Source organism: Haliotis cracherodii, unplaced genomic scaffold (assembly GCF_022045235.1).
Source record: "Haliotis cracherodii isolate W230 unplaced genomic scaffold, xgHalCrac1.p SCAF_4, whole genome shotgun sequence".
Classification (NCBI taxonomy): Eukaryota; Metazoa; Mollusca; class Gastropoda; order Lepetellida; family Haliotidae; genus Haliotis; species Haliotis cracherodii.
The window spans coordinates 47933252-47953266 of NW_027266297.1; the positions used below are offsets into that span (position 1 = coordinate 47933252).

Genomic DNA, 20015 nt, shown 5'->3' on the forward strand with positions numbered 1-20015 from the left:
TTTGCCAACCCCTCCACTTTATGGAAATAAATCTGTTAATATCATAAAGAACTGGAACTTGGTAACGCATGGGTAGTTGGCCGACTATAGCCTATTCTGGTGAAAGGGGCCCCGGCGAAACTCATGTTAGCCGGTTATCTATTTCTGTCGCTGATACGCTGAGTGAACACAGGCTAAACTGACTATAGATTCATTTATTTAAGTGAGCGAATCTATTCAATTTGAGTATCAGTACAAGATAATCATAGACTATTGCATAGCATAGCAATATGGCAAACGCTCAAGTGAGTGAGTGAGTATGGTGTTACGCCGCTTTTAGCAATATTCCAGTTATATCAAGGCGGGGGACACCTGAGTGAGTGAGTTGGGTTTGACGCCGCTTTTGACATTATTCCAGTTATATCACGATGTGTCAGCTTAATGTGGAAGGAAAGCCCGAAGTGATGCAGGTCTAAGACGTTTACCTCTTCGGTGAAACCCTCGAGCACGGGTATGGTGTTGACAAACCTAGAAACGTAATCGGGGCGAACCGGGATTCGAACCCACAATCCTAGGTTTCTGGGGTTTCAGCAAATCGCGGCGCCTTAGACGATTGGGCCACCCATGCCCCCGAGAGCAATCTCATTAAAATCAGATCTTAGTTCTCGCTACCCCTATACAAAGGGCTGAGGACATCCCATTACGGGTCACGTCAGAGCGACCTTTCTCGAATTTTGACCGACCAATGAAATGACTGACAAGAAAACGACATTAGCCGATCAGAAGGCAGCTTTCTCGAGCTTGACGACACTAATTTCAAACTGGCGACTACGCTTCGAAACATATTTTGACGTATTCTCGATTTAAAAAAAATCGGATAAGAATATTTCGTGGTTGCATGATTAGAAAACACGTTCCGACTGTCCCTTTCATGATCTGGTAAGCGACGCTCTGATTGGTCGGATGAAAGGTCGTTCTGACGCGACCCCTAATGGGATGTCCTCAGATCTTTGTTTGGCGGTAGCGAGTACAAAGATTTGATTTTAATGAGATTGCCCCGAGGGACACCAGAAATGGGCTTCACGCATTGCACCCATGTGGGCAATCGAACCTGCGCCTTCGGCGAATAAACACACATGTGCCTCGCTGTATTACAAACAATCTTTGGGGACAGAATTTGGTCTACTCCTGCTACAAATTTAGTTTCAAGTCAAGAAACGGAGTACAGAATCCACTGGCGCTGTTGTCTGAGATCATGCCGTTCCAGAATGGTAGCCGCAATTCTGAAAGAAGAAAAATGTCTTACAGCATCGTGCCAAAAGAGAGTAAAATTGTTTAAATTCCTACATATTTCAAGTAATTACATCTGCATTTGCTGAATTTTCCTGGTTCCGTTTTTCACCAATTTCCCAGACAAAAAAAAGTTACAAGCCGGTTAAAAGAGTTAATTTTGTGACTTTAAACAGTAAAACAAATGCACTCAAGACGAGAAATGTCAATATCGGGTGTTTTAGAAATAGGCAACTTGTTCCGATATCAATATTGTCAAGATTGGTTGTAAAACGTAATGAATCTAATGAATTGCAAATTACGTACGCATTACGCAAATGATTATACATCATGTCACTCATGGGCTTCCATACATTTTTTATTTTATCAAGGAGGGTCCACTTTTCGATTTAATTTTTCACATAATTATATTTCTAATAATTGTAACAATGTTGGTTGAATTTTTAAAAGACAGGAATATGGTTATCAGTCGTGTTTAACTCACATGTTCTCTGCTGGTGCGCCGTAGTTATATAGCAGACGAGGCTACACAATTTATGGTTGATGGGCATGTTAGAAGTATATTGGAAGCCAACTGCTATTATTTTCATCATTATTAATTTAAATAAATGTGTATTTGTCAACTTACCATGAAATAATACGGCTCCGTTATCGTTGTTTTTTCTGAATATTTTCCAAGGCATTAGCAGGATCACTACGAATTATCTCCCTTTGCGACTTCTTCTTGATGTACGGCGAACCGTAGATGCCATATTCTCCTCGTTGGTTTTTATCTTTTTTTAATGCGGGAATTAACCATTTTCCCGAAGGTTGACTTTGGTAGACTTTTTTATACAAACTCAAATACATTCAATTAAAAGGAAACAGTCGTAAAATATTCTGTTGCAATTTTCTTGAGGTTAAATTACAGAATGACCAGACTATAACCAAATCTTGGCTAAAAGAGAAAAGTCTCAAAATCATGGATTTTGCTTCTGCCTCCCCAGAGTTAAATACCACTGAGAATGTTTGGCAGATTGTTAAAGACAAAGTTAAAAAGTTGGAACTATCAGATGTGACTGAGTGAAGAGTAATTCACAGAAGCAGGACCTACCTCACCCAAGAACTGATGGACTCCATGCCGCAACGCATTTGTAAGTGCGGGGTGGGGGTCGTTTCATTAAAAGAATAAAAGAATTTTTTACCGACATAGTATTAACATGGAGAAGATGGACATGACAGTCTTGATCAATTTGTCAGATTAAACATGTAACTGCATGTAATGAAAGGAGAGAAGGTTGAATTTCCATGGGTCATTAATATTTTCTTATGGTATTTGTTGATCGTATTTAAATAACAATATGTGTTTAACCATGATAGTTTTTATCTATACATCTGTCTGTAGAAAACTGAGTAAATATTAGAATATTGTGTGGTATAAACTTATGTTTTCTATAAGTCATTACAGCAGTGATAAGTAGAGATATTGCCGATGCTTTGTTCGGATTTATAAGATAGGTACGCGATAAATCGCAAAGAACAATGAAGAACGAAGCGTGGTTTGTATCACGATACATTGTTCTATCATGAGGTCATGAGGTCATTTCTAGAGATTCGAACATGCGCTCGCAACTTGATGACGTAAATTGGACGACGAGGGAAATGTGTTGTTTCTCATAGAGGAAGCTGAACAACGCAGATAAACGCAATGACTGAACGACCGCATGCAAAAGTGGGAGAGATATAACAATCAGTAATGAGGTACAGATAATGGACGTGATAATTATGAGAATATCCGGGAAATACCAAACTTAATCCCCATGTTCCACTTGTCCGACATTGTTGTGGTCGGATTGTATTCAGGGAGTCATAATTATTTCAATTAGGCTAAATATTTTTAAAGCTTGTACATTTTATTAAAAACTTTACAGAGGCTGTACAAAATGTTGATATCTCAAAAAGAAATAAACAACAACACTGCAGGGAGAATAAACAATTCTCACCCCGACCCACCTCCAGAGCTCCTGTAATAAATGGCCATTCCCTAAATAGATTGTAAATAACACTGTCATCGGTGAACAACTATTTTGGCAGACACGGAAAGCGAAGAGTACCGGATGTAAGTAAACTTTGGGGTGGAGAGAAAATCATTCTTAATACTATTATAGTCATTCTAAGAGTTGGGGGAATATTTCAAACCAACTGCAACAGAAGTACAACTTCATCATAGCTTAAGTCCTGTCTTTTTTAAAATAAATTTTGTTGGAGGAAAACAATTAGCTCAGCATTTCTCTTCATAATTTCTACAACTTGTCAGCCCTACAATGGGGAGATGTCATGCTGATTTCCAAGAAATGACTTGTTCAGTAGATTTCACGCAAGAAATGAGTTGAGTTCAAGCAGTACAAATATCCACCAGGTTGCGATGAAATTTAATAGATACTACTAAAAAAAACAACGCATTGATGATGTCTTTTCATATATTTATAGGTGCAAACATTCGGGTGACATGACAATTAGGAATAAAGCACTGTCACACATGTTGAAATCACAAGGGGAAATAGGTCCTGTACAACAAATGACACATGAAGAAAGGTTAAGGCCAAAGAATGTCAGTAATGGTTATGACCACCATATCAATCTTGGAATGTTCTGATGATCATCCCCTCAAAAGCCAAAAACAAAGCCGGTAGGGTCTGCGGCTGTGGATGGCGTCGTCGCACACGTCGATCTAAACTGAGGACCGAAAGAAACTTTACCGACATTAACTGATTTGCCACTTTCAAACAAAGATGCCAACCTGTTCAAAAACAGTAAAGAACACATCTCACGAATACAGCCTTCATGTTCTCTGTCGTTTTTTGCACGTGCTTGCGGATTTTGGGAGATATTGGTGTTTTTCAGCCATTTTTTAAAACATTCTTTCCCAAATTATCGTGCAATTTCCGGGTATAAATTACGCACGGATCTATTCCCTATCATTGGTTGCCATGATTAACACCAACGAACATGCAAAAAATGACCGCTGTCCAGAGGGAGAGAGCCATAGGTATGCTGCAGATGGGAGCGACACAGAGAGAGGCTGCCATTAACATGAACTGCTCCAAGATGACCATTACCAGACTGGTCGCACGTCTCCGACAGACTGGCAGAACCGCAGACAGACCAAGGAGTGGCAGACCAAAGGTCACGACCCCGCAGGATGGCCGCTTTTTACGGGTACTTCATCTGGGGAACAGATTTCTTACTGTGACGTCATCAGCTGCCAACAGCTTAGGACATATGCATCCGGTCAGCAGACAAACAGTGACCAGACGACTACGACATTATATCGCCCTTTCAAGGGCATGACTTTGACCGTCAACATCGACGTGCCAGATTGACGTGGTGCAGGCAAACTCTGTTTGAGTGCTGTTTAGTGACGAGAGCAGGTTCCAACTCTTCAAACCTGATGGGCGGACGCGAGTTTATCGACGACGTGGTGAACGTACGGCTCCTTGTTGTGCCCAGGAAGTGGAACCTGACAGCACAACGCTACATTGACAATATCTTTTTTTCCTTTCATCCAGCGTCAACAACGGACAGTGTTCGAACACGATAACGCCACACCCCATAAAGCCCGTATTACTAGAGACTTCCTCAACGCCAACAACGTGACTGTCCTGCCGTGGCCAGCTCGATCACCAGATCTGTCACCCATAGAACATCTCTGTGACCAACTGGGGCGTCGTCTTCGGAAACGTCAACATCCTCCCTTCACGAGACAAGCGTTGATCGTTGCCCTCCGTGAAGAATGGAATCGGATACCTGCAGTCGATGTGAGGACGCTTGTCTACTCAGTTCGACGCCGCATTCGAAGATGCATAGCCGCTCATGGAGTTCATATCCCGTATTGAACGGTCTGGGCCATCGTCACCTTAAAGCTGTAACCAATGTTGTTGGTCGAATACTGGACGAATGACCCCTTGTCAAGAAATGTCCCTGTTGGAGGTCAAGGACTTTGTTGTTGAATTAGTAAATTCGCATTTTACTGTTCTGAATGATGAATTTCTACAATACAATTGTTATTGCTGCTTCAAATTGTGTTGGTCATATTTTATCCTGGAAATATCGTTAGTGACGTTTCTTTTGGCCGTCAGTTTAGTTCGTCCCATAAATGGTCAATTGGGTTCTTAAATGGTCATCTGGTGATCTTGGTGGCCAAGGAAGAACTTGGATATTATTCTTGGCCAGGAAACTAATGTTTAATCAAACGGTATGGGGTCGAGAATTGTCATGCTGGTAAATGACGATTGGTGGTTCGTGAATGGAATGACGTGAGGTCTGGTGATTTCATCACAGTAACGTCGCGCTGTTAGATTGCCTTGCACCTGGATGAGATCAGTTCTCCCACTGTAGGAGATGTCCGCCCATACCATAACAAGTCCACTACCAAATATATCCACTTCCTGCACGCAGTTCGGAACATGCCATTCATGACGGCGTCGGTAAACGTGTGATCTTCCGTCAGGACTTTCTGAGCAGAAACCGTGACCCATCCCTGAAAACGACGGTTCTCCATCTCTGCCATGGACAGCTGAGATGGTTTAAACACCACTGTCTGCGTAGTTGATGATTCTGTCGTGTAAGGATGGGTCCCCGCGCTGGTCTCCTTGGACGTATATTTGGTCAGCGCCACGCAGGCGATTCCTGACGGTTTGATCCGAGGTCCCCGGAGTCCAGGCACTGCAGATGTGGTAGAGGTTGCTGTAGCAAACATGTTCCGTAAATGTCATACTGTGATGAACATGTCCTGTGCAGGTGTGGTGACGCGTGGTCGATCACGCGTTGTTCCATGTTGTTGAAATGTGTGCCAAAGGCAGGTGAGGGCACTGTGTAGACATTTCTTGTGGCTAGTTAGGATGTAATAAGGGGACAAGGAGACCAGGGCGTGTTTACGTATCTCTCTCACATTTCATTCGATCAAGTACAGCTTTCATGTGATGATCAGTCTTCACTCCTGAATCCCTGACTAGCCCATCTAGGAAGCTTGGCCGGAGTCGCCGCTGGGTGAATATATACCATTGTCACGGGCTTTTGCTATCAAAACTGTATTTTTGCATTTAATACTGACCACTGCCATCATATAACATCATTACGTACAGATTTCTTCTGGGTTAAGATATTGTTTGTACCACGGTTAATTAAACCTGAGTACTGTTTCTTATCTGACAAGGTGACCAGTTACGGCATGCCAGATAACGTCCAAGAGAAGCCCGACGTGGTGCAGGAAAAAAGACGAAGAAAAATTGTAAATTCGAACAAATCGAAACGTTTCATTTCTCTGGGTCTTATTGTTTCTGAAACGAAATTGACATAAGCAAATCCGACTCAGGCGTATTACGTGTTGCATCATACGGATGTTTCCGATTCCTAGACTTTTGGAGGTCATAGTTGAAGTTACTGAAAGATATTTCCTTGATTTGACATTTTTCTCATTTTTCAAAATACACGTTTTATTTTATATTCACTGAGCAAATCTGAGTCCCGTTATGGTGCAAGTCATCTTACTTCTGAAGCCTCCATCGGTCGTGATGACTTAAACCTGTTTACACTATTTTGGACTTTTATATATTTTTATACTTTGTGGGGATTTACGGGCGGAAGGTACTCAATATGTGTCGCAGACACTCACTAAAATGAGGTTTAAATGTTTTTTTAAAGCTTTATCCGAGTTGGCTCAGAACATCGTATATCACGGGTTTGGTCCGTTACAACGCGGTACATGCCATCAGAGCTTCAAATAGCAAGCAATCACTTACTCCTGAAACATCATAAAAGGTGAATGGCTAAGACAACTTTTTATACCCCAGTCATATCCTTTAAATGTAAAATTAATAAACCACTGGGTGCCAAGTATCGTATATTGGTAATTTGCTTTGCCACAAGCTTCCAGACTAACATAATTTTATGGCTGTAATTGACTGCACATATTTCCATGATCCTCAACGAAACTATTGTGTATTTCTAACGACATTCCGCATGTTTGGGAATGTACCATATCCCACATCTATAAGAAGGAAATGTAACAGAAATCTGACGCTAAAAACACATATGAAAACAAATAGAAAATGGAATATATTTTCACAAAATGTAAAAGTGTGATGTCCTGTGTAACTGTCCCCTAGTTCTCAATCTTTTTTTCTCTGAAAAATCTCCTTGCAGCGGTAGTGCATATATTGCCATAAGGAGATACGCGATTAAACCAAACGAACGAATTCGGACAAAATGTCAATGCCAAACAGATCCATGAACAAAACGCCTATACAGCCAGTGGCATATCATTGCATTGGAGATTGTTTCATTATACGCGTTTGTGGCTTGTATACATAACGATTAAAATATAAGAAAACAAACTACTTTAACGATATTACTAACAAGACGTGTCATGTACGTGCGTGCGCGGATGTGTGCATGTGCCCCAAGCCGGACGTCGTGTTGACAGCTCCTTAGTAAATACTGTCGAAATATATTAGTGGGCGTGGTTAAATCCCCATATTTTGTACATTCGATACCTGCAAGAAGTATTTCATATTACTTAAAACATTACGTAGATTTGTGTAGTACCATATTCATCCTTTCATTAAGAAATAAAAATCCAGTAATGTGTACATAACCCGTAAATATTGTTGACAAACAGCGACTTTATCGCCGCACACCTCGCACTCGCAACTCATGTACACGCCCAGTATGGGAAAAGAAAGCGTATCATTGGTCCAGTCAGTGAGATTGATACCCAGCCTCCAAATAAGGAAATCTACAACAACAAAAGGTTCGTGTTCATAACACACTACGTCATAATCAAAATGGGAACCTCTTTCAAGAAATAGGATTACAACACATCTGCTTTCGGCTATTCTAGAGCTTTTACATGCTTATCGAATGATGCGCGACCATGACTCCTTCCCAAACTACGGATAGTGCTGGCTGAATCGACTGCAATGAATCCTGCAGTTCTAAGACAAGATCCATGCGATTAGGTCTCGAAGGATGACCATGGTAAGGTTAACATACAAATCGCGGAATGTTTTTTGCTCATCGGACTACCGTTGTGGTATGTACCCATCAAATACATAGCACCCAATACGGTTTTCTCTTGTGATGCAGAAAGTGTTCGGTTAATTCCTAGGTGACGTGAAGCACTAGGCCGATATGAATAGGTGCAGACACTTCTTACTCAAGAACTATTTTCCAAAATGGCTGACGTGTTGAGAGTCATGTCTTGACGTGCTCGACGATTGATCTGTCAAAATGTTTTAAGTGTATCCTTCTGCGTATTTATCTAAAGTTCATGTGTTATTCGCCACAGAAAGTACGTTTGACAAGTCAGTATCAGATACTAAGCGCTGAGTGACAAAACGTAACAGTGTACAATACATACAACAAACAAATCCACCAACATTCACTGGTGTTTCGGACACGTTTATCCTATCCAATTTGTCTTTTTGTTAATAAATAGATAAGCCAGTTGAAATTCTCATGAATCATAGGATAAGAAATTGTCAGTTCTTCACAGTTAACAAATACCAGTGAACACATGGGGTATATAGCGACAAACGGCTTGGTTCATCGTAGGCTGTTGGGAAAACATTTTCGTCACAGTCAGGCCTAACACAGAAATGTACCCCAGGTACATTTCATATGGGTACACGTACCAAGATCGTAGTACAGAAATGTACCCTAACATTTAAAATGTAATGGGCTGATTTCGGGATTGTTGGGGTCGGGGTTAAGGTAAACATAACACTGACAGGAAACGACAGGAATTTGTCTGACAGCGAATGTGAAACTGGTGTGTGCACTGTGAAAATTGACAGTGCTTTGAATTTATTGCCAGTCTAGGGTACATTTCAGCATACAGAAATGTTTCTCGGATACATTTCTGTACTACCAGTGCAGACAACGAGGCCACTGGGCATTTTAGAATACAGCTGAATTTAGGAATCTAGATAATTGTGCTGTAATTGAAAGTTAATTTTTATCAGTGTTATCGTGTCATGAATCTCACACATCTAACAATTCATGTACATTATGCATGAATGTGTTGTCTTTTCAGTGTACTATTATAGGTAGCAAAAGGGATCTGTGACACAAACAGAGACCTGTCAAAATGGCAATGGAAGAAGAAGTACAAATGGTCATAAGAGAGGAAAAATGCTTAGAAAATGATGAATTTATTTGTGTGATCCCATTTGAGACATTAATCAACATATAAGTCAATAACATTTCATATCAGGACTATCAGGCCCTTCTTTCTATTTAAATAAAAAGTAATAAATGTGTTTAGAATGAAGGTGTATTGGTAGCATAGCTTTCGCATTGGAACTGAATGCAATATCTATGCAGACAAAAGAAATACCGGTAGTATCGGGTTTGCCAGCGGTCGGCAGAGGAATACATGCACAGATCTTATGGGAAACAAATAAGTTAAGGGCAAATAATTTATTTTGGGTTAGTCTTACTCAAAGTCTTGACTACAAAGCATAAAATCTGTGGCATTGAGCATCCGGTATTCATATGCTTCAGAATTGGTATCTAAATTGGGAGACAGGTTTTCTTGTATCAGTTATCGCAAATAAATGGACAGTAGTCAGGTATGGTCTTCAAACATGGATGAAGATGTCTTGACATCTCGTCCATCTGTCTACCAGATCCCAGCAATCTTAACAATAGTGTGGTAGCCAAGACACACACACACATCATGATCTGGTAGTGATTTTATGTCAATGAAATACATATAAATTAATAGGGCTGGGACAATACACCAATTGTAAGATCTGATACTTATCATGATACCTACTCACGTTCCAATATGTATGACGATACTTGCATGTGCTGTTATCCTTTTAATAGAGATGATGGCAGTGTCAAGATGGCACAACAAATGAAAATATGTATGTTTTCACTATTAACTTGCACTACTGTTTAGTGGAGTGGAACACTTATTAAAGCAAGCATTTTAGGTCAGAATCGAAATTTTTAACTTAGTGTTTGACTGTGACCGATACTTGTATCGAGAAGTAAAAAATTGTGATGCATCGGTGTATCATCCCACCACAATAAATTAATATTATGAAAGTGTCAGTCACAGACGGATTGCCTACCGTTGACACTGATTGACATAATTGTTTATTAGCCCTGTTTACACCAACAATTATTGAGAAAATGCCAGATCTACCACTAAGTCGTAAACAGTGAATGAAATTGTAAGTGAAGTCATCATGGTCATTGATGTAGCTGTATGACTGATAAGCTTTCAATTCGTCTCCAATCAAAATACACCATTAATGCATACAAAAATTGCATTTTAGCTGAAAAGGAATCTGTGTAGAGGGGGAATTATGATTTTCATTCAATGCATATTAACTTCCTTGTTAGCATGATTAGAGTTATTCTCTCTGGAAACAAGCATTGATTAACACCTCCCCCTTTTTGTACTCTGCTACTGTCAGCCATGTTTCTCGCTCAGTGAGGACAGTAAATGTTGTAGTTCATCGGAATGCTGAGTTAAATGGATATGCCAAACGTGTTCGGTTGCTGATGCTTTCAGTTCCAATAGTGGCTGTGTGGTGTGTCCAATGCCAACCATTGTTATGATGAGGGTTGCTGCATTTATATTGCATTTTAAACTTTTCATTCCCACTTGGTAGCTATACACAGGACATGGCTTACATTAATTAAGGCTCCAAGCCGAAAGGCTGGAAGCCCTATTGTAATTGTTCGATTTATTAGGGCTCCAAGCCTAAAGGCTGTAGAGCCCTTTTGTAATCGTTCGATTTATTATTATTAGGGCTCTATGCCTGAAAGGCAAGAGACCTATTGTAATCGTTCGATTTATTATTATTATTATTATTATTATTATTATTATTATTCCGGCGTTTTTTGTTCCAATCATAACTCAAGGACTACAGCTCAAAAATCTCTTCAAAATTGGCAGCAAGATTCCCAATGTCCTGAAGCAGATACCACAAAAATCCCAAGGCCGTAGGCCCAAAGACCAAGGGCAGATAACCAAAAAACAAGATTGTTTTTAACATTTATGTTGGCCTATTGCCCCCAAACCGCTTGTCCGATTACTTTCAAAATTGGCATGTGTCTGCTGCTTTAGGTGCCTGTCATTTTTTGTTCTTTGACTTTGGCCATTGGTCACATGGTTTGGCAGCCATATTGAATTCAAGGTTTTCCCAGTGTTTTGGGGGTACATGTCTTCAAAAGCATGGGACTCTGATTCCGCTTAATGAAATGCTTCCAAACTTTCTGAGAATTGTCTCCATACACAACAAATCAATATTTTAATAGCTGTCATTAGCCATCTTTGATAGTTGCGGCCAAATTTGATTTTGATTTTCATCACCGAAATTTTACTTTAAAGATCATTTCTTGTAAGGTTCTTTAAAGAAACTATTGAAAGTTTGCATGAAGTTAGTTTCACATATGTACTTCATTTTGTGCTCTTGGTTGCATGCTAAAAGTAACACTGCTTGGTGGTAATATGTGATTATTTATTTCAAAAATACTAAGAATGAAGCCTCGTAAAATCTAGGTAGGATTAATTCCCTTTGACTGTAGACTACTCTTGAAGATGAGGGTTAGAATTGGTCTTCAGCAGCCCATGCTTGTCTTGATAGGCGATTATCAGGATTGGGTGGTCAGGCTCCTTGACTTGCTAATTTATTTCCCAATTGCCAAATGCTTACTTTTGACAGCTGGGCCATCCATGCCCCCCGACACCCCCAGAACAGGCCAATTTCTTGCGGCCATGTCCAACCTGCCTGCAGTTACTATGTTTTACGACGTTGGTACAAACAAACCATTTGAGGATTCGAACATGGTCTAGGTCTGAAATGGATTTAGAACACTCTGATTCACTCTGGCACGCTCAATTTCGGAGCGGTGACGTCCTGCAAACGGTGACTATCTTTTGACTGCGTTGGTACAAGCAAACCCTTTGTGGATTCGAACATGAGGATTCGAGGTCGTAGATAGGTTTAGAACAGCCTTTGACACCCGGCACATGCGAATGTCACAGCGGCAATGTCCGTAACCGCTGCCTACATTTGACGGAGTTGGTACAAGCAAACCAGTTTAGGATTTAAACATGGTCGAAGTCAGAAATGGGTTTAGAAGATAAAGGGTATACCCCAGAGCCATCAATTTCGTAGCGGCGATTAAATTAGACGCGATGGTACAAGCAAACCCTATAAGGATTCAAACATGGTCGAGGTCGGAAATGAGTTAAGTAGCCCTCTGACACTCCGGCACACGCCAATTTCGTAGCAGCAATGTTCTGCAAGCGGTGTCTGTCTATTGACGGCGTTGGTACAAGCAAACCATTTGAGGATTCGAACATGGTCGATGTAAGAAATTGGTTAAAACAGTATGGGACACCCAGGCACACATGGCACATGTCAATTTCGTTGTGGTGATGTCTCACAAGCAGTTCCTTACATTTGACGGCGTTGTTACAAGCAAACCATTTGAGGATTCGAACATGGTCAAAGTCAAACGTGAGTTAAAAACTCACTGGGACACATGTGGTGATGTCTCGCAAGCGGTTCCTTGCATGTGACGGCGTTTGTACAAGCAAACCATTTGCGGATTCGAACATGGACGGCGTCTGAAATGGGTGTAGAACATCCCTGGACGTTCTGGGACACGTCAGTGTCGTAGAGGCTATGTCTTGCAAGCGTTTCCTTACTTTGGACGGCATCGGTACAACCAAACCAATTGGGGATTCGAACATGAACGAGGTCGGAAACAGGTTCATCACTTTATCTAAGCAATGTGACAGAAACCAGGGGTCCTGGCGAAGTCAGAACACTAATCCGTTTGACTGTAGCTCAATGGACAAGGGAGCTACGCTCCCGGACTATTTGACCCCCTGCCACCCTGCCTGTCACCCTGCCACAAGCTACCGTACAACAGACCTCTGAATAGCAGACCTTTAAACCCTTATAACTCGGAAACTACTGGTCCGATTTTGACCAAATTTTGTATGTGTATGTAGAGTGTGATCGTAGAGGCGATGTCTTGCAAGCGTTTCCTTACTTTTGACGGCGTCGGTACAACCAAACCAATTGGGGATTCGAACTTGGACGAGGCCGGGAACAGATTCAGCACTTTATCTAAGCAATGCGACAGAAACCCGGGGTCCTGGCGAAGTCAGAACGTTAATTCGTTTGACTGTAGCTCAATGGACAAGAGAGCTATGCTCCCGAACTATTTGACCCCCTGCCACCCTGCCTGTCACCCTGCCCGAAGCTGCCATACAGCAGACCTCTGAATGGCAGACCTTTGAACACTTGTAACTCGGAGACTACTGGTCCGATTTAGACCAAATTTCGTGTGTGTATGTAGAGTGTGATCGTCTAGATAATTATTGTAATCCTATTGTCCTATTGTAATCGTTCGATTTATTATTAGGGCTCTATGCCCTGAGACACCCTTGTACGCGTCAATTACGTAGCGGCGTCTTTATTTGACGGCATTGGTACAAAGAATCCATTTGAGGATTCGAATATGAACAAGGAATGGGTAGAAAACAACCAAGAAAGCTCTGGCTCCCGCCAATTTTGTCAAAATGGACTTATGACATATGAGGTGAGGTGAAATGGGGTGTAACGTCGCGTCCAAGATTATTGCACTTATATAGCGACGTGCATGTACGTGTGTGGGGCTGCTTGTACTGATCGAGACTGATGCCGATTTATAGTCCTAGCTCACTGAGATACTATGCCGCAGTTTAACATGAATACCCCACTCAGACACAGTATACTGACTCCGAGCCGACCAGTCCTTGTTTTAGCCCCTTAATGCCGAGTGCCAGACAGGGTAACAACAAGTACCATCTTTTAACGTCTTTTGGTATGAAGCGGTCGAGGATCGAACTCCGGACCTTCTGCTCTCCGAGCGGATGGTCTACCACTAGACCACCGAGGCGGTCTAATGACATCTGAAGTAATAAATTACACTATAGCATACTCATCTGCAATGCATTTATAAAGTGGATTCAAATTGACTGGAACTAAATGATTTATTGGTATGAGGGGCGGTCGGGTAACCTTGTGGTTAAAGCGTTCGCTCATGACGCCAAAAACACGGTTTCGATTCCTGACATGGGTACAATGTGTGAAGCCCATTTCAGGTGTCCCCTGCCGTGATATTGCTGGAATATTGCTAAAAGTGGCTTAAAACCATACTCACTATTGGCATGAGATGTATTTTGCCCCGTTGCTCTGAAACCGCTACTCCGATTACTTTCACACTCTACATGTGCCTGCTGCTTTAGATGCTTGACATCTTTTGTTCTTTAACTTTGGCCATCGACCACGTGGTTTGGCAGCCATTTTGGATTCAGGGTTTTCACAGTGTGTTTTGGGTACACAGGTCTTCAAAAGCATACGACTCTGAATCCGACAAATGAAATGCTACCAAACTTTCTGAGATTTGTCTTCGTACATACAATATCAAATATTGATATATTTGATGGGATAGTTATTAGTTGCGGCCATATTTGATTTTGATTTTCATACCCCCGGCGTACCATCAACTCATCAAAGGCCCCAATCAGCCATAATCCCGTTGTTTATATTACTGTCTTCATCCTTTGTTTCTGTCACTGACTTCACCGACGATTGTTATCACTACCCTTGTGTGTACATAACAGGCTTCTCTACTCCAGTATAACAATATCTACTCTACTGCATAAACATTGCCTCCTACTTGTATAGATACTTGTCAACCACACTCTGTATATCACTTGCTTGATAACGATGATAGAACCTAAACTGAAACGTCACTCTTAATTGTAATAAAGAAGTTGTTCATCCATAAATTCTTATCATCACTTAGCACTCCAACTTCTAAATGCCTATCAAAGAAGAAGTCAGTGAAATATCAAATTATTAATTACATTATACAATACTCTTATGCACTGTATTATAAAGCGGATTCGAGTAGGCTGAAACCGAATGACTCAGTAATTCTCGAAACCATAGAGCCCGACATCGCTGCCTGCAGCTATATTTTATTATTATTTATTATTCCACCGATTTTTGTACCAGCGCTAGCAAAATAATCACTGGCCCGATTTGGTTCAAATTTTGTGTGTGTATGGAGACTGTTGAGTACTAGATTCCGCGAAAAACCCAAGGCCGTAGACCCAAAGGCCAAGGGCAGATAACTGATAAACAAGTATGTTTTGACGATATATTTTGCCCTGCTGCTCCACAACCGTTTGTCTGTTTACTTTCAAACCTTGCATGTATCTTATGCTTCAGGTCCTTGACATTTTTTGTTCTTTGACTTTGGTCATTGATCACGTGGTTTGGCAGCCATATTGGATTCAAAGTTTTTACAGGGTTTTGGGGGTACCTGTCTTCAAATCCTATCTCCTCTGAATCCACTGCATGAAATGATTTCAAACTTTCTGTGTATTTTCTCCTTACATAACACATCAAACTTTGTTAGCCGTTTTAAGATAGCTTTGTTAGTGACGGCCCTATTGGATTTTGATTTTGATGATTTTTTTCACCAAAATTTTACTTTATATAAAGATCATATCTTGTAAGGTTCTCCACAGAAATTATTGAAAGTTCACATGAAGTTAGTCGTACATATGAACCTCATCTTTTGTTCTTGGTTGCATGCTAAAAGTAACACCGCTTGGTGGTAATATTGACAAAATACCGAATACATCGCTCAGAAAACCTGCGATTATTTCCCTTTGACCGTCAAGTGTCTTTTGCAGTATGCATACTACCCTTGAAGATGAGTGTTAGAATTGGTCTTCAGCAACCCATGCTTGTCTTAAGAGGCGATTATCGGGATTCGAACATTGTCTAGGTGGTAAATGGGTTAAGAACACTCTGGTTAGCTCTGGCACATGCCAATTTCGTATCGGTGATGCCCTGCAAACGGTGACTATCTTTTGACCGAGTTGGTACAAGCAAACCCTTTGAGGATTCGAACATAATTCCAGGTCGTTAATGGGTTAAGAACTCACTGGGACCCATGTGGTGATGTCTCGCAAGCAGTTCCTGACGTTTGCCAGCGTTGGTACAAACAAACCATATGCGGATTCGAACATGGACGGCGTCTGAAATGGGTTAAGAACATCCCGGGATGTTGTTGGACACGTCAGTTTCGTAGCGGCGATGTCTCGCAAGAGTTTCCTTACCTTTGACGGCGTCGGTACAACCAAACCGTTTTGGGATTCGAACATGGACGCAGTTGGAAACAGGTTCAGCACTTTATCTAAGCAATGCGACAGAAACCCGGGGTCCTGACAAACTCAGAACGCTAATCTGATTGACTGACGCTTAAATGACAAAGAAGTGACAGCCTGTTGAAGAGTCACCTAGCCGAATGGCTGAAGAGCTCTAGTGTTATCGTTCGATTTAACATTATTATTATTCCGCCGATTTTTGTACCAGAGCTAGCAGCATAACCAATGGCTCGATTTTGTTCAAATTGTGTATGTGTATGAAGATAGTTGAGTACCAGATTCCGCCAAAATCCAAAGGCCGTAGCCCCAATAGCCAAGGGCAGATAACCAAAAAACAAGTATTTTTTGAAGATGTAGTTTGCACTATTGCTCGGCAACCGCTTGTCTGATGAATTTCAAACCTTGCATGTATCTGCTGCTTCAGTTCCTTGACATTTTTTGTTCTTTGACTTTGGTCATTGGTCACGTGGTTTGGCAGCCATATTGAATTCAAGGTTTTCACAGTGTTTTGGGGGGTACCTGTCTTCAAATGCTATCGCCTCTGAATCCACTGCATGAAATGTATCCAAACTCTCTGAGAATTGTCTCCATACATATCACATTAAACTCGGTTAGCCGATTTTGGAGATCATTTTTAGTTGCTGCCATATTGGATTCAAGGTTTTCACAGGGCTTTTTGGGTACCTGTCTTCAAATCCTATCTCCTCTGAACCCACTGCATGAAATGCTTTCAAACTTTCTGAGAATTGTCTCCATACATAACACATCAAACTCTGTAGCCGTTTTTGGATATCTTTCTTAGTGACGACCCTATTGGATTTTGATTTTGATGATTTCTTTCACCGAATTTTTAATTTATACGAAGATCATATCTTGTAAGGTTCTCCACAGAAACCATTGAAAGTTCACATGAAGTTAGTCGGACATATGTATCTCATATTTTGTTCTTGGTTGCATGCTAAAAGTAACACCGCTTAGTGCTAATATTGACAAAATACTGAATACATCGCTCAGAAAACCTAGGGTTATTTCCTTTTGACTGTCAAGTGTCTTTTGCAGTATGTGTACTACCCTTGAAGATGAGTGTTAGAATTGGTCTTCAGCAACCCATGCTTGTTTTAAGAGGCGATTATCGGGATTCGAACATTGTCTAGGTGGTAAATGGGTTTAGAACACTCTGGTTAACTCTGGCACACACCAATTTCGTAGTGGTGATATCCTGCAAACGGTGACTATCTTTTGACGGAGTTGGTACAAGCAAACCATATGCGGATTCAAACATAGTCGAAGTCAAACATGGGTTAAGAACACACTGGGACATATGTGGTGATGTCTCACAAGCAGTTCATTACAATTGACGGCGTTGGTACAGGCAAACCATTTGAGGATTCGAACATGGTCGAAGTCAAACATGGGTTAAGAACACACTGGGACACATATGGGGATGTCTGACAAGCGGTTCATTACATTTGACTGCGTTGGTACAGGCAAACCATTTGAGGATTTGAACATGGACGAGGTCGGAAACAGGTTTAGCACTTTAGCTCAGCAATACGACATAAAACCTGGGCCCTGACGAACTCAGAACGCTCATCCATTTGACTTGAGCTCAACTGACAAAGAAGTTAAAGCCTGAAGAGTCACCAAGCCGAAAAGCTGAAGAGTCCCAGTGCTATCGTTCGATTTAATATTATTATTATTCCGACGATTTTTGTACCGGAGCTAGCATAATAACCACTGTCTCGATTCCATTCAAATTTTGTATGTGTATCCAGATACTTATGTACCAGATACCACACAAATTCCAAGGCCGTAGGCCCAAAGACCAAGGGCAGATAACTGAAAAATAAGCAATTTATAAAGCTATGTTTAGCCCTATTGCTTCGCAACCGCTTGTCCAATTACTTTCAAACTTAAGATGCGTCTGCTGCTTTGGGTGCTTGACATTTTATGTTCTTTGACTTTGGTCATTGGTCACGTGGTTTGGCAGCCATATTGGATTCAAGGTTTACACAGTGTCTATTGGGTACCTGTTTTTAAATGCATACTATTCTGAATCCATTGCATGAAATATTTTCACACTTTCTGAGAATGGTGTCCTTACATAGCACATCAAACTCTGTTAGCCGATTTTGGATATCTTTTACAGCGATGGACCTATTGGATTTTGATTTTGATCATTTTTTTCACCGAAACTTTACTTTGAAGATCATATCTTGTAAGGTTCTCCACAGAAACTATTTTCAGAAAGTTTTCATGAAGTTAGTGTGCTATATGCATCTTATTGTTTGTTCTTGGTTGCATGCTAAAAGTAACTCCTTTGGTGGTAATATTTGATTAATATTTTGGACACCCCTGGAGTATGCCAATTTCGTTGTGGCGATTTCCGGTGACTATTTCTTTACGGAATTGGTACAAGCAAATCTTAAGTGGATTCGAACATGTCCGAGGTCGGAAATGGGGTAAGAACAGACTTGGACACTCCGGCACACGCCAATTTTGTAGCGGCGATACCCTGCAAGTAGTGCCTACATTTGATGGATTTGGTTCAAGGAAACCCTTTGAGGCTTCGAACATGGATGTTTGTGCACAGTATAGCTTGGAGCCCGCCATTGCTGCTATGCAGCTATATTTCTGATTATGCTTCTTTTTTTTAAAAAATTGAAAGGAGGGCCTGACTATGCAGATTACGTACAAATGTTTCTCAGGATATTTGAACATGGAAATGTTGTATGTCTAAAACCCCAAATCACTTTCTTCTATGACAAGCTGGAGGTGCTCACAGGTTTATGCCACATGTTCTTTGTATCCTGCCTTTACATGTGTCACACTTCAGGGCATGTTGCTTTTTCCTGACCTTCCGGGTACACCCATGGCTCTTGGTATCCATGATGCCGTGTAACACAAACCATACATTCTTGATGAACTTAAGAATAAATCCTTTGATGTATCTCGTTTCACTACTAAATAAACACAAATCTATCTCCAGATCATTATAAACAAGAAGTAAGTTACACATTGTTTCTTAGATCTCCTTCATTGAAAATGTAATCATATGATAACATCAAATATATGCTGTACAAACAATACAAGACCATTATAATTTCTTTATGGCCGCTTTGTTTGTTGTGTTTGGGTCAAGGTGTTTTTTCCACTAGTACCTACCATGCCAACACAAACAAGTAACAAATCACACAACCAGGGTATATATATATATATATATATATATATATATATACATGACCAAAGTATCGATATGTATCCTTGTTACATGTCCTAATCAGTGTGTTTTTGTACAAAGCGATCTTAGCACTAAAGTGATCGTCACTCCCATACCATGGCCCACTTGCACAAAGCGATCTTAGCGCTAAGGTGATTGTAATTCCCATACTTTAACATAGGCTTACATTAATCGTAGCGTTAAGATCGCTTTGGGCAAGTTGGCCCTGAACATTAACTTAAAACAGTCATAGCGCAAAGGGTTCTTTGTAGAACGGCACCC

At 40.9% G+C, this 20015-nt stretch overlaps 1 protein-coding gene across 3 annotated transcripts in view; it reads left to right on the forward strand.

Moving 5' to 3' along the window:
- LOC139478918 (nuclear factor 1 X-type-like) overlaps positions 1-20015 on the forward strand; it is a 273086-nt gene that overhangs the window by 58569 nt on the left and 194502 nt on the right. The window contains exon 1 of one of the 3 annotated variants that reach the window (XM_071261606.1): positions 8074-8286. The exons of the other annotated variants lie outside the window; for them this stretch is intronic. Coding sequence (XP_071117707.1) covers positions 8278-8286 — 9 coding nt within the window. The 5' untranslated portion in view covers positions 8074-8277. Of the gene's footprint in view, positions 1-8073; positions 8287-20015 lie in introns of those variants that run through there. 3 annotated transcript variants of the gene reach the window in all.